The sequence below is a fragment of the Thermochaetoides thermophila genome (assembly GCF_000221225.1).
Source record: "Thermochaetoides thermophila DSM 1495 unplaced genomic scaffold scf7180000011817, whole genome shotgun sequence".
NCBI lineage: Eukaryota > Fungi > Ascomycota > Sordariomycetes > Sordariales > Chaetomiaceae > Thermochaetoides > Thermochaetoides thermophila.
In genome coordinates, this window is record NW_006383033.1 from 30,870 (window position 1) to 43,525 (window position 12,656).

At 52.9% G+C, this 12,656-nt stretch overlaps 3 protein-coding genes across 3 annotated transcripts; 1 reads left to right on the top strand and 2 right to left on the bottom strand.

Moving 5' to 3' along the window:
* Window positions 1–1,454: 1,454 nt before the first annotated feature.
* On the top strand, window positions 1,455–2,693 carry CTHT_0039870 (uncharacterized protein; the record flags this gene model as incomplete). Its single annotated transcript, XM_006694334.1, has 3 exons — window positions 1,455–1,706; window positions 1,765–2,400; window positions 2,472–2,693. 3 exons carry the CDS (start codon window positions 1,455–1,457, stop codon window positions 2,691–2,693), a joined length of 1,110 nt encoding a protein of 369 aa, XP_006694397.1.
* Window positions 2,694–3,934: 1,241 nt separating this feature from the next.
* Window positions 3,935–6,619, bottom strand: CTHT_0039880 (uncharacterized protein; the record flags this gene model as incomplete). Its single annotated transcript, XM_006694335.1, has 2 exons — window positions 3,935–4,929; window positions 5,008–6,619. The coding sequence occupies 2 exons, from the start codon at window positions 6,617–6,619 to the stop codon at window positions 3,935–3,937; spliced, it is 2,607 nt and encodes an 868-aa protein (XP_006694398.1).
* Window positions 6,620–7,301: 682 nt separating this feature from the next.
* CTHT_0039890 (putative integral membrane protein) lies at window positions 7,302–8,499 on the bottom strand (the record flags this gene model as incomplete). Its single annotated transcript, XM_006694336.1, has 4 exons — window positions 7,302–7,570; window positions 7,622–7,680; window positions 7,735–8,228; window positions 8,305–8,499. The coding sequence occupies 4 exons, from the start codon at window positions 8,497–8,499 to the stop codon at window positions 7,302–7,304; spliced, it is 1,017 nt and encodes a 338-aa protein (XP_006694399.1).
* Window positions 8,500–12,656: the final 4,157 nt, after the last annotated feature.

The window sequence follows — 12,656 nt, forward strand, 5'->3', positions numbered from 1 at the left end:
TGGAAAAAACCTCAGATCTCATCTATTTGGTGGTAGAAAAACGCCCATCAGCAGCTGCTGACCTTTGGACACTCTGTTCGCTTCAGACCCTACAGCATAGAGCACGACACTTAAGGCCTAAAAACTTTAGCATACAACTTTCAAATTGTCTCCATGAAGGACAGTGAATTTTTTCGACTATTTTTGGACCATCTTGCAAGTAGAAACTAATCTCAAGCTGGCGACGAAATACCCTCGAAGTAGATATTTTGCGGGGCGAGCCTTATCGGAGCCTTATGATAGGTCAGTCCTGTAATATCCGTTAAGAGGATGCGATCAACCACTAGTGCAGGCTCGGCCAACAACCTGCTTGTTAGGTGACTCAAGCCCTCGAAAGAACTCAATTTCCACTTGTTTTTTTTTTTCGGCTTATGCAGAGAAGAATGACCCAAGAAGCGGAATATCGTCGATCCAGGCTGTCTCTCTCATTTTCGGGAGAGGAATCCGAGAATCTCACGAGGTTGGTTTTCAATGGACTCCATCTCCCTCTAAGCCTATAGCTTACGTAATCACACGTACCCATCTCCCCCGCATTCCCCGCTTGCCAAGCCAGAAAAGATCAGTGGAGATAAAAAACGGTGAACTCCAAACTGGACCTTACCTCCGTGTCATCAATGCAACGTCAATCAGGGGATGATCACCACTCTGCCCAGGCACAAAACAACAGCCAGATGTGAGAGCGATCTATCCGCGACGGTTCCTGCATACGATGGATGGGATTGGGTAATCTGTATTGCGAGTCGGCTGGATGCTCCTCAATTGCATCATTTTCCTTCGTTCATTGGCCCGTCGGCGACGATGACGACAATTCTCGCGGAAAGATGATCTCTCCTCAACCAGCCGACAACATGCACTGACCATTATCCTCCCGGCCACCGGCTCGGGAACACCGGTGCCAAGCATCGCCGTTCCTACCGGCAAAATTCAACGGCCAGCCTGCCACTGCGACTAAGCATTTTATCCGGCAAGTATTCCGCGCTTGGCATGACTACCCCCATCTTCCCCGCGGCTCGAGTCTCCAGACTCGACATGTTCTGGCTGAATTCCAGAAGATGGCCCATCAGAGGTGAAGGATGAAAGGCCAATCACCGTCGAACCGACCGCCCGGCTGGACCCAGAGTGGCCCAGCTACCCGGTCCGCGGCCCGGATGGGGATGGATCAGGTAATGGGAGAGAGGGTATCGACCTCGGAGACCCAGCTCTCCAGAGAGAGCAGCGGAGTTGTATCCCGTCGTGGTATGCTCGACAGGCAGGGTTGTATCCGACCTGACGACCGGCTAGATGGCGGCTGGGATGTGGTGGTGATAAATAGATGGTTCATCCTCTGAGGCCGTCTCTTGCTTCTTGCTCTTCACGGACCTCGAGTTCTCGGCGCGTCAACCAAGTCAACACTCTGCTGCAGTGGGTCAGGCGAAATGCATCTCTCCTCTCTCCTCCTTCTTTCTGCCCTGCCGGGCTCCCTCGCCGGCGCCATCGGCCGGCCGCAGCCCCAGCAGAAGGGCCTTCACAAGCTGGCCTTGCAAGCTGGGCTGAAGTATTTTGGCTCAGCGACCGACTCCCCGGGCCAACGCGAGCGCGCCGGCAAGGAGGACGCCTACCCGCAGTATGACTATATCATGTGGAAGTCGGGCGAGTTCGGGCAAACGACGCCTACAAATGGGCAGAAGGTACTCCTGACCTAATCAAGTTTCAGCTCAAGTATGGGATTGAGGCTAACATCACCAGTGGCTCTTCACCGAACCCTCCCGAGGCGTCTTCAACTTCACTGAAGGCGAGATCGTGGCCACCAAGGCTCGGAAAGCTGGCTATTATCTGCGCTGCCATGCCCTCGTCTGGCACAGCCAGCTCGCACCCTGGGTCGAGTCGCGCAACTGGACGAAGGCCGAACTCCGCAAGGTAATTGTCGACCACGTCACCCGCGTGGCTGGCCACTGGCGCGGACGTTGCTACGCCTGGGACGTGGTGAACGAAGCGCTCAACGAGGACGGCACTTACCGCCAGTCGATCTTCTACCAGGTGTTGGGTGAGGAGTACATCAAGCTTGCGTTCAAGACGGCGGCGAAGGCGGATCCCCATGCGAAGTTGTATTATAATGATTATAATCTGGAGTGGCCTAGCGCGAAGACGGAGGGGGCGAAGAGGATTGTAAAGATGCTCAGGAAGGAGGGGATCCGGATTGACGGTGTCGGGTTGCAGGCCCATTTGGTGGCGGAGAATCATCCAACGCTGGATCAACATATTGATGCGATCAAGGGTTTCGCGGATTTGGGTGTGGAGGTGGCGCTGACGGAGTTGGATGTCCGGTTGACGGTGCCGGCGACGGCTGAGAATCTTGCGCAGCAGAAGGAGGCTTATAAGAATGTGAGCCCCCAACAGCACTCCCCTCACACAGACCATTCTCCCTTTTGAGCTCTACTGACAGTCTGACTTAGGTCGTCGGTGCTTGCGTCCAAGTCAAGGGCTGCATCGGTGTCACTATCTGGGACTTCTACGACCCCTTCTCCTGGGTGCCCGACTACTTCCCCAGCGAGGGTGCGCCTTTGCTCTGGTTCGCCAACTTCACAAAGCACCCCGCCTACGACGGCGTCGTCGAGGCGCTGACCAACAAGACCACTAAGGCGAAAGGCAAGGGCCCGCGAGCGCTCCTCTGGTAAACAGACGCTTCTCTTCGGCTGTACATAGTTGGAAGCTGTACTTTTTCCTCTGGTAATCAGTAATTCTTCTGTTCCCATCTCTTTCCCCATGTTCTGCATCCCTTATCTCTTGCTCTCCTTGTGTCTTGGGTCCGTCCTGTGATTCGCGCGCTTCTGTGAGATGGGTCTTGTCATGGAACAAGCGGCTGCGTTTCTAGAAATCGGCCCCCACCCCGCGCAAGATCTGCCATGACATAGTGCGTTACACCTTGCCTCTGGTTTGCTTCGGCTGTTGGTGGTCCACAGATCTTTCCGACTCACATCAAAACAACAGTTCGAAGACTCCAAACACAATTTATTTGGCCACTTCTGCCGTTGCTTAGCTTGCTAGTATATCTGTTTTAGTTATTGCAGGTATTGTGTGAAAGTGTGAGCGTGAAAATTCTAACGCTCGGATCCCTGATAACTTGCTAAAGTTTTGGCCTAGCAAAATAAAAAAAAAAAAAATATTTAAGGGTCGCACTGTGCTGCCCGCCGGTGCAGTGAACTCGTAACAGCCGCTCCAGCCAGCCGGGTCCATGTGACCGTGGCTCTCGTTTCCAGATATTGAAGTCTTGGCGGGGTTCTGCGTGCCAGCGATGGGATGGAGGTGGTGTGTACTTGCATAAGAGATCCCCAGCAGAGTGCAGCGAGAAGTTGTTTCTTAGGTTTGAGATGGATGTTTTTGTCTAGTATCAGCCGAGAAAACATTACATTACGTCTATGTGATTGGTATCCGTCAGAGGTGATCATCCAGGATCCCGATCATCCTCTTGGCTCATCATGTTTGATCGGCTGTGTCCCCGACGGCTGAGGTCGACCGGCTTTTCAGCACTTTCGACATAGTTATTATCCCTTGTTTGTCCAGCAGATATCTTTGCTCCGGCTTGTTTACGCCTCACTCAACCTGTCGAGTATTCCACTCTTTCCCCTGTTTAAACTTGATGACAGCAACACCGGGTTAACACCTCTCGCGATGCTTATCCCTCGCTCACTCAAGGCAAGTTCCCAGCCAACCCTCCCTAGTCCTTTTTCTCCCATGAAACCATCACCCTCAGGCCCCCTCGAGCCTTCACCTTCTTCCCATGTCATCACTCAAGTCCTCAGAGCCGGACCAGATAGCAGCTCCCATGGCTAGCCGACTTGTCTCCAACCTCGACACTCGTTGAGATCAGCTCAGCGCGCTCTCCGCCTCCCCTCAATATTCCTGGCTAAGCCAGCCTTTACAATCCGTTTAACCTTCCCAACATAGGACTCCTTCCCACCGCCGGACTTCTACTTATGATCTTCCTAATCTCTCCATCCTCTTCCTCCTCTCCATCCCAATCCCCCTCCCTCGGCAACTTAACCGCCCGATCCAGCGCAACCGGCAAGTCCCTATGTCTCCCTCGCAACATAACTCCGACTAAAAGCAGCTTGCTCAGCTTCCTCCACCCCCCACAAAAGGAGTAGTCTCTTCCCGGGAAGCCGACCGTGATCCCGTTGTTTGCGTAGGCAGAGACGAGCTCGAAGAGGATGTTCCAGAGGGAGTAGATCAGGGGTGAGGAGGAGATGTGCGGGGTTTCGATGAGGACGAGTAACAAGAAAGAGAGGGCTAGGAGGGGGATGTCGTGGGATAACTGGCTTCTTGCATGATGGGTTGTGAGATCGGGTTTGGGGGCGGGTGTTGGGGCGGTCGTCGTCTTGCTGCTGGTAGAGGTGGCTGGGGTGTTGAACGTCGGCAGTGTGGATTTCTGTGGGATGGGGAGGGCAGCAGAGGCAGATACACCGACGCCTTGGAAACCTGTCGTCATGCGCCGCTGGATTTGCCGTCCCATGAAGGCTGTGCCCTGGCGGGTGATGCCAACGAGTTTGGTTAGCCCGCGGCGAGAGGCTGTACTGAGGCGGGAGACTTGGGATGTAGTCGACACTGGAGTCAAGGGGGGGCGAGGGAGGGAGGGGATCATGAGGCCCGTCGTTGTGCCTTCTGGTTCTGGTTCAGACTCAGGTAGGGGTTTGGCTTTGGCAGGACGCTTCTCGTTGTCGGAACCGCTGTCGTCGGAGTCAGGGGGCTCATCGCCCATGTATATGCCGAGGGAACGTTCTTCATAGACGTTGGACCCGCGCACGGTGATGGAGGTCGGGTAGGCCGAGGCATAGATCTTGATCAGCCAGAACACTTGCAGAGAGAAGGAAACGGCGGAAACAGGGATGATGGCGAAGCCTCCGGAGAGGTTGGCTGTTCACGGTCAGTCAGTCAGTCAGCATCTCTCCTCAGGTAAATCGAAACCCTAGTCCCTCCTCTCGGGAAACTCACATATACTCTGCGCCAACCCCCCCAACACCCTTTTCCCCCTGGGCATCCCCTCCACCTCCCCATTCCCAATATTCAACAGCCAAAACAACACCCAATCCACAGCCAAAAACGCAGCCAACCACCCCGCCAACCGCCATGTATCCCTCGCCGCAAACATATTAATATACACTCGTCTAGGATACCTCAAGATGAACTCAAACGTCTCCCTCCACACAGCATAACCCCCCTCATCTGCCACCACTCTCTTCAAAATCCCCCACAGCCCCAAGAATATAACTCTCAGAAAGACGGGGGAGGCCTGGCTGCCAGCTAGAGTCAGCAAGCTGACGACCAACAGAACAAACACCCCCCCTACCCCTCTGTCCAGAAAAGAGCCCATCTCCGGGCCGAGTACCATCCCCCCGTTCCCGAAGGCAGACACACTCAAGAAGATACCCTCCCACCACGGATTGGGACTCGGACTCTTTTCCCCGGTCTCTTGCTCAGAGACCTGGCCTCCATGACGGGAAAGCCACGCCCCCAAGGCAATGGCGCCAAACAGTGGCCAGAGGATGAAGTACGCCGTTACCGTCACAATGAGGACCTCTAGAGCGCGGTATTCTACCCCGCCGAGGTACTGCCTTTCCGATAGTGTCAGGTTCGCGAAGGAGGCGTTGCGGGTATGCGAATGGCGGAGGCGGGCTATGAAGTCGGGCGTATCATTGCCCGATTCGTTGTTGTTGTTGTTGTTATTTGGGTCGGGGGATGGGGAGAGGGAAGGGGAGGGTCGGTCTGGACGGGGCGGTTCAATGAATTGGATGCTGCGGGAGGCGGGGCTATGGGATGGGGGACTGGGGAAGAGAAATTGGGGCTGGGGGGAGAGGAGGGAGGAGGTGTTTGGGTTTGGGTCTTGCTGTTCGTGGATTGGGGGCAGGCCGGGTTCGAGGTCTCTTTCTCGATCTCGATCCCTTTCCCTAGTCTGATTCGAGCTCGAATTTGGGGTTGGGGTTGGGCTCATCCTCTCCCCCTCCCTCCTCTCCTTTATCCTCGTTCCCAACCCTGCCAAACCCCCCCTATCCCCATCCCCATCCCTGCTCCTCTCCCTCGTCAACGTCAACGCCAAATTAAACGTTACCCTTCTCACAAGCGCTTTCCCCAATCTTCCTCCTTCCATCTTCTCTTTGCGCTCCCTCTCCCTTTGCACAATCTCCCTAAACTTCTTTTCAAAAACATCCTTCCGAAACCATACTGCTCCCAAACTAACCAGCACCGGATGCCCCGCCAACATGGCCAAAAAGAGTACGACTTGTTGACCAACGGACATGTCACAGAGTGGCACGGTGTTGAGACCGGTGCCGGTTAGGGAGGAGACAGTGTGGAAGAGGGCGTCGAGGTAGGATATTCGACGCCTGGCAATGTCCTCATTGGAGCTTTTGGAGGGGGTGGGAGAATGGGCGGCGTAAAAGATGAGAGACAAGAAAAGAGAGAGGAAGATGAAGTAGGCGTAGTGGAGGGTTATGAAGTTGATTGGGGGGAGGTAGGGGCGGAGGGGAGAGAGATGATCGGCCAGCCGGCTGGCAATTGAGGAGAATCGAGTGCGAAAACGATCGGAAGTCTTGGGGCTAAGCTTCATGTTTGCGACGACGGGTTGAGAAGGATGGTTGTTGAGGGATTCGGACGTTATTTGATGGGTTGATGGAGGACGTGAGCATTATGCTGATTGACGCCAACAGGTTGGGCCGCCCTCATCTTAATCTCAATAGAGTTGCCGAAATGTGGCACGGTTCAGACTCAACGCCGCATCCTATTCGTGTCAGCTCGATTTTGAAAAAGTGAGAAGAAGGAATCCCATAAGGTTGTTGGCTCATAGGATCCAACAGTTCACTGCAGCTTCAAGGTTTCACCCATCAAATCTCAGACCCAACGCCACTCTTTCACTCTCAACATCCAACATCACTTCATACGTTCCAATGTCAAGAATCTCAGGTAAGATCATTCATGGTATCCTCACTATCCGACTTTAACCAACCAATGAACAAAACTTAGTCTGTCCCCCCCAAATAACCGGGTTTCATTTCCAGAAAAGACGCCGATACTCCACAATCCAGCCCGACGCTTTAATTCCATCCATCATTCTCAACCAGATCCAGACAGAGAAACATGTACATGTACAGATGCATGGAAATACCAGGCGAGTGCACTCGACATCAAGTCATGCTACTATAATCAAAACACACGCATGAGGGTATCTTAAAGGGAAAAAAAAAAAAACAATAACACTTGAAAATCGTAGTGCAAGTGTCAAGCAGGCTTGGTCACGCCTGCTCAGGCTGTGAACCCTCCCACTCCGTCGACGTATGCAGCCAATCCTTCTCTGTCGAGTTGGTATACTTGCACGGCGTCTGCAATGTATCAAGCGAGGTATTGCCCACTTCATTGAGGCGGCGCTCGTCAATCGTGTCAAATTTTGGCGCCCGACGGCCCTTGTCCTTGCGGATGAGCGCGCGCAAGACGGGAATAGACGCAGCGATGATGGTGAGGGAGCCCTCAGTGCTTCCCCAGAGCGTTACGGAGACGGATTCCTCTGTGCACAGTTAGGGGGGGACACATTAACAAGGAGGGGGACGGGACGTACTGGCTCCGCCTTTAAGGTTGGGCAGCTCGACCATTTTGACGAAGGACGCCGCACCGGCGCTGGGATGGAGTCAGCAAGGTCCAGGTCAAGACAACGACACCGGCAGCACTTACACAACGCCCATGCTCATGCAAATAGCCACAAAAAACCGCTCCTTTTTAGTGAGGGTCATCTTCATCCTCGGCAGGATATACCACGGCAACAACGCCAACACAACATCCACCGCCCCAGAATACCCTGCCGACCACTGATACACAATTACAATGTTCCCGGGATCGATACACCTCCCGGGCAGCTTATCATCCCAGATCTTCTGAATCGGCCGACACTTGATCCACATGAGCAGCATGGCGGTGCCGAGAATGGCGTTGAGGGTGATGATGAGAAACCAGATGAGCAGCTTGATCCACGTCTCGTGGACCAGGCGATACAGCGTCAGCGCGAACGAGGTCTTGCTCCAGCAGGCGGCCAGCACGGAGAAGAAACCGGCGAAGACGGCGACAAAGGGCATCTTTGGAAAGTTCTTCGGGTCCATGTCCCAGGCGTTCTTGCCGTAGTCGAGCTCGATGCAGACGGAGGTTGTTGCAGCGGAGGTCATGAAGGCGACCTGAAGAGCAGGTCAGTCAGTCAGCATACTTTGTCGATTCCGATCTTGAACCCTCGCAGCGGAAGAGCGAACGCACCCACGACGCAATCAGCAGCCAGTCGTCCCACCACATCTTGCGGCGGCGCGACACTTTTGTGTAGACGCGCAGAGCGAGGAAGATGGTCGACAGCGCGGCCATGGTCCAGAAGACAGTGTTGAGCATCGGACCCAGGTCCTCGTGGTCGCGGCCGTCGTCGGGGCCGGACTGCCGGCGCAGCAAGTCGATCGCCATCTTATCGACTTTCCTTCCTTAATTCCGAGCAATCATTTTTTGCCTCCTCCTCCTCAGCCTTCTTTCTTCTTCTTCTTCTTCTAACCAATACCCTCAACCCGGGTCGTTGCCCTGTTCGTTATTCTTCTCGTCGATATTATTTCGATGTTTCGTCCTTGTCGGTTACGCGGCCACTGTTATCGCCACTTCGATGCGAGCGCTTCAAGTGACCCAGGAGTGCCCCCAATTTTTTAAATCCCCCAGATTCATTTCGACAGTTGCAGGTCACCGGCGTAGAGTCCGGCTGGAGACAGTGGTGGGTTTAGCGACACACACTATCCCGAGTCTGGCTGTCTGGGTCTTCGCGCACAGACGGCGACGAGCTTTCCGAAAAGAGCCTGGGACGGACATCCCTGGTTCTGGTTGATGCAACTGCAGCCTTGCTGGCCTGGCTAGTGGTTGGTGATGTTGTGATTACTGGGGCTGTGTTGCTACCGCTGCTCGCAGGGCCGGGGGCGGGCCGTTATGAAGTGCCGGAAATCATCACGAGTCTCACTGACATGCAGACATGGTTTTACATGTGGTTCATGATGCAGTTGGCTCCCGAAAGACAAACACTTTTGAGCCCTAGTTCAGACGATGACGCGATCGCAAAACCGTCGGGCGTTTGTGCCTGGCGTTTCACTGATCGGACGACCATCGCCGCCAGGGGGACTCTCTTAACAGCCAACTGCTGACATCGAAAATAAAACCGCAACCCACAAATGGCAAAGCCCTTCACCGACAACTCCTCACGACAGCCTACTCGTGCAGTGCCACGGCTACGTCGTTCGCATCGGTGTGCCTGAACCTCCAATACTCCATTACTGAACTGCACCAATTTCCTTCGACGGCAAGCTTCTCGCACACACGTCAGGGAGTCTGCTGGGCTGGCCAATTGACGATAGACTCTCCGTAATCTTTTTTAAGATATTTGGGCAGCGTCTAAGCTTGAGGACTTTCAGGTGGGAATTGTAGTATATCGATGACGAGGAAAGCTCGAGTCAGAGCTCTCCACAAGCTGTGTGTGTTTGCTTTCCACATGCTAGATCGCGACGATTTTCCGCCAAGGCGCGATCTCCTGAGTGGATCTAGCGGAGCCGGAGGTCACCCTACTGTGGGGTAGCACGCCCAAACACATAGCTGCCGAGGAACCTGCGGTCCGTGCACTGGGGTATGTATAAGGGGTAGTTATGGCAGCTGTGGCTAGCTACGCTGCTCTCCAGCTGCGTCTTGGCTCTTACATTTCGAATTTCAAGGGTGCAGTAAGTAGCAACTCTGTGCGGAGATGGCCTCCTCAAAACGCACGCCGCAGAGGATTTGGCTGACTTGGAAGTTGGATCATAACACTGCGGCGCTGATCTGGCTTTGATAACATCCCAACACGACGGCAAGACCTCTCCGATTTAGTTACTAATGGATTGCAACAACCGTAAAAAAAAAAAATAAAAAAAAAAAAAAAAAACAAAGGCCACCGAAAGCGATACAGACTTGGCCAAGAGATCACACAGTCTCGGTCTCGCTTTGCCCCCCAAGTCTAACCCAGATGGCCTTTTCCGGCCATTCTTGAGGAGGCTCAAACTGTCAGGCCATCAAGCCATGGAAGGCAATGACGTCTGTGCTCTGGGATGATTGAAGATTGAGAACTTGTGTCGATCTTGAAACGTCTAAAAATAACAGCAGCTGCTTGTGAATCCGCAACAGATGTTGTGTCCCCTGGTTTATCCTCGGGGAATATTCTCCGAATCTGCTAGCAGCGGATCACAATAGACGACATCAGCCAGCCAAAGCTGGAGACAAGAACAGATCCTTTGCAGCGTTGGTAAGTAGTATCTGGGGAGCGCCCATGCATTTGGCAGTTGTCAAAAGGACGTCCTGAAGCCACGTCGCAATCGATATCTGCTCAATGATGTTTGCTCAAACCCCGTCTTAAGCCATCTCCACATCTAGGTGTGGCTTGTTTTTGACTATAAATCGTTAGAAGCCTTCAATTCTGGTCACAGGCCCGGCAGGATCGGCGTCTGGGCGGTGGTTGAGGGTTGGAACTAGCTGTCGATCATGAAGCAGCGCCCAAAATAACAGCCAAGAATCTTGGCAGCTGTTTGTGAGGCTGCAGTGGTTGGTTGTGATGCCCCTAGGTAGCGTCGATCACAAACGTCGAGTTAACTGCACAAGAGCTGATTTGCACGGTAAGAAAGCAATTCTGGGTGGTTTCTACTTCCGAGCTTGAGGCTGCAAAGCTCAAGATGATATCAGCCGTTAAAAGCTGAAGAAAATAGGATCAGAAGGTTTTGTCGCTGTTGGTAAGAATGCCAGTATTCCAGGCACACTGGCCTCAAGTCCAAAGTGTCGACTCCAGAGAAACAATGGGTGCAACATCGGCATCATCTTCCGTGATACGGATTACACCCGAGCTCCTTGTTCGGTTGGACTCTGGTTGGCGGTGAGGTGTTGCTTGCTCCCTTTTGAGTGGTCAGGGAGTGACACATAGCGGGCCCGGTCAGTCACTAGAAAAGAAAGAATAGCCAACTTGGTAGAAACAATGGAAAGACAGTATTGGCTGCAGTTCGAGTCCTCCATCTCAGACCTAGAAATAATGAAAGCTTTGTTGTGGGCTGGTTGTGACCTGGACGACGTCTGCTCACAGAGCGCTGAGACACTGGGGCCGAGTCCCGCTCCCGAATGTCCCTGAAGCAAACACAGCAATTCGACCTCCTTCATTGAAATGCCTTAGCCCTCAACAATGCCCGCCTTCTCTTTTCTAAGCTGTGGTAGACAGTAGGTGATAGAAAGCTGCAAGGATATTCTCTCCAAACCGGACATCTATATGGGCAGTGACGCGGGCCATTACAAAGTCATTCTCGGCTCGAGCGGTAGCGGTCAAGCTGCCCTTTCTTATTAAGATAATGAACAGAACCAACCGCTCTTAGCACTACAATGAGAGTGCTAACTTCGAGATGAGGAACTTAAATATTTGGATGGATAAAACATACCTCAAGCAGAAAGACGAAGATCCCCTGCTCTGTTGAAGATAGTCAGATGATTTGAATATGCTCCAGTTTAAGTCTAACCATGTCATCAAATTGCTAACAACTAGCTTCTACACCCACGAGCTTTTAGATCCCATAATAACTTCCCATAAGCTCCTTCATGAGCTTCCAATCTCTTCTAGAGTCGCCACTTAAGCCCCAGCACCGCCGTGCGTGGCATCAAGTCAGCCAATAGTTCGCTGGGAGGATATCTTCCATATGACCATCAAGCAGATTTCTGCGTTGATAGTGGGCAGGACTTCAGTTGATCAGGCATTGAAAAAAAAAAGCAAGCTTCTTCAGATCTTCAAAATTCCTGATGGCCTGGCTACCTTCATGATCCAGCATGCCCATGTTTCCGTTTTGACTACGTAGACTCTGCTGAACCAAGTTCTCCCTCATATACCTTTTTGCTCTGGTAACAGCCTAGGAGCAAGATACCCTTCTATCCAGCTCTTCCCAACCGAGTCATCCTCTCAATCCTCTCCACAGCAAAATCTGCCTGGCCCATAACGGTCCGTGCCTTCGCCTTAAACATCAATACTCTCACATTAGAATCCTATTTCTTCAAAATCTTCCCCTCCACATCCTACCGTCTCATGCTCCGCCGGCGAACACATCTCCCTCCGCATCTCCTAAATAACACCCTCTTTCACCGGTTCGGCCCCGAAGCAGGCATACTTTTATCTCACCGAATGGGTCGACATGATTCCCTGCGCCCCACCCCCCATGATCGGGGAGAATTTGGCTCAAACTAGCGAGACTGTCTAAGGAGAGTAGATCCCCGAACGGGATGCTCGGGTTTGAGGTTGTGACAACAGACGGGGATAGGGCACACGTAGTCGACTGGAAACCTACCTAGTACGAAATTTTTTTATTTTTTTTTAACTTTATACGCAGCTCTTCTCGGGGCGTGTGAGACAGATTCAGAGAGTAACGGGGCTTGGGATGGGTATGAGCAGGCGATGAAGCAGATTGCGACAAAAGCAATTCCCAATCTGTTGGACACAAAACACCTGACTGAACACAATGGGAGTCCGATCAAACCTTGTTTGCTCCATAGCAATTTATAGGAAAACAACGTCGGCTTCGTTGAGGGAACCAACCAAA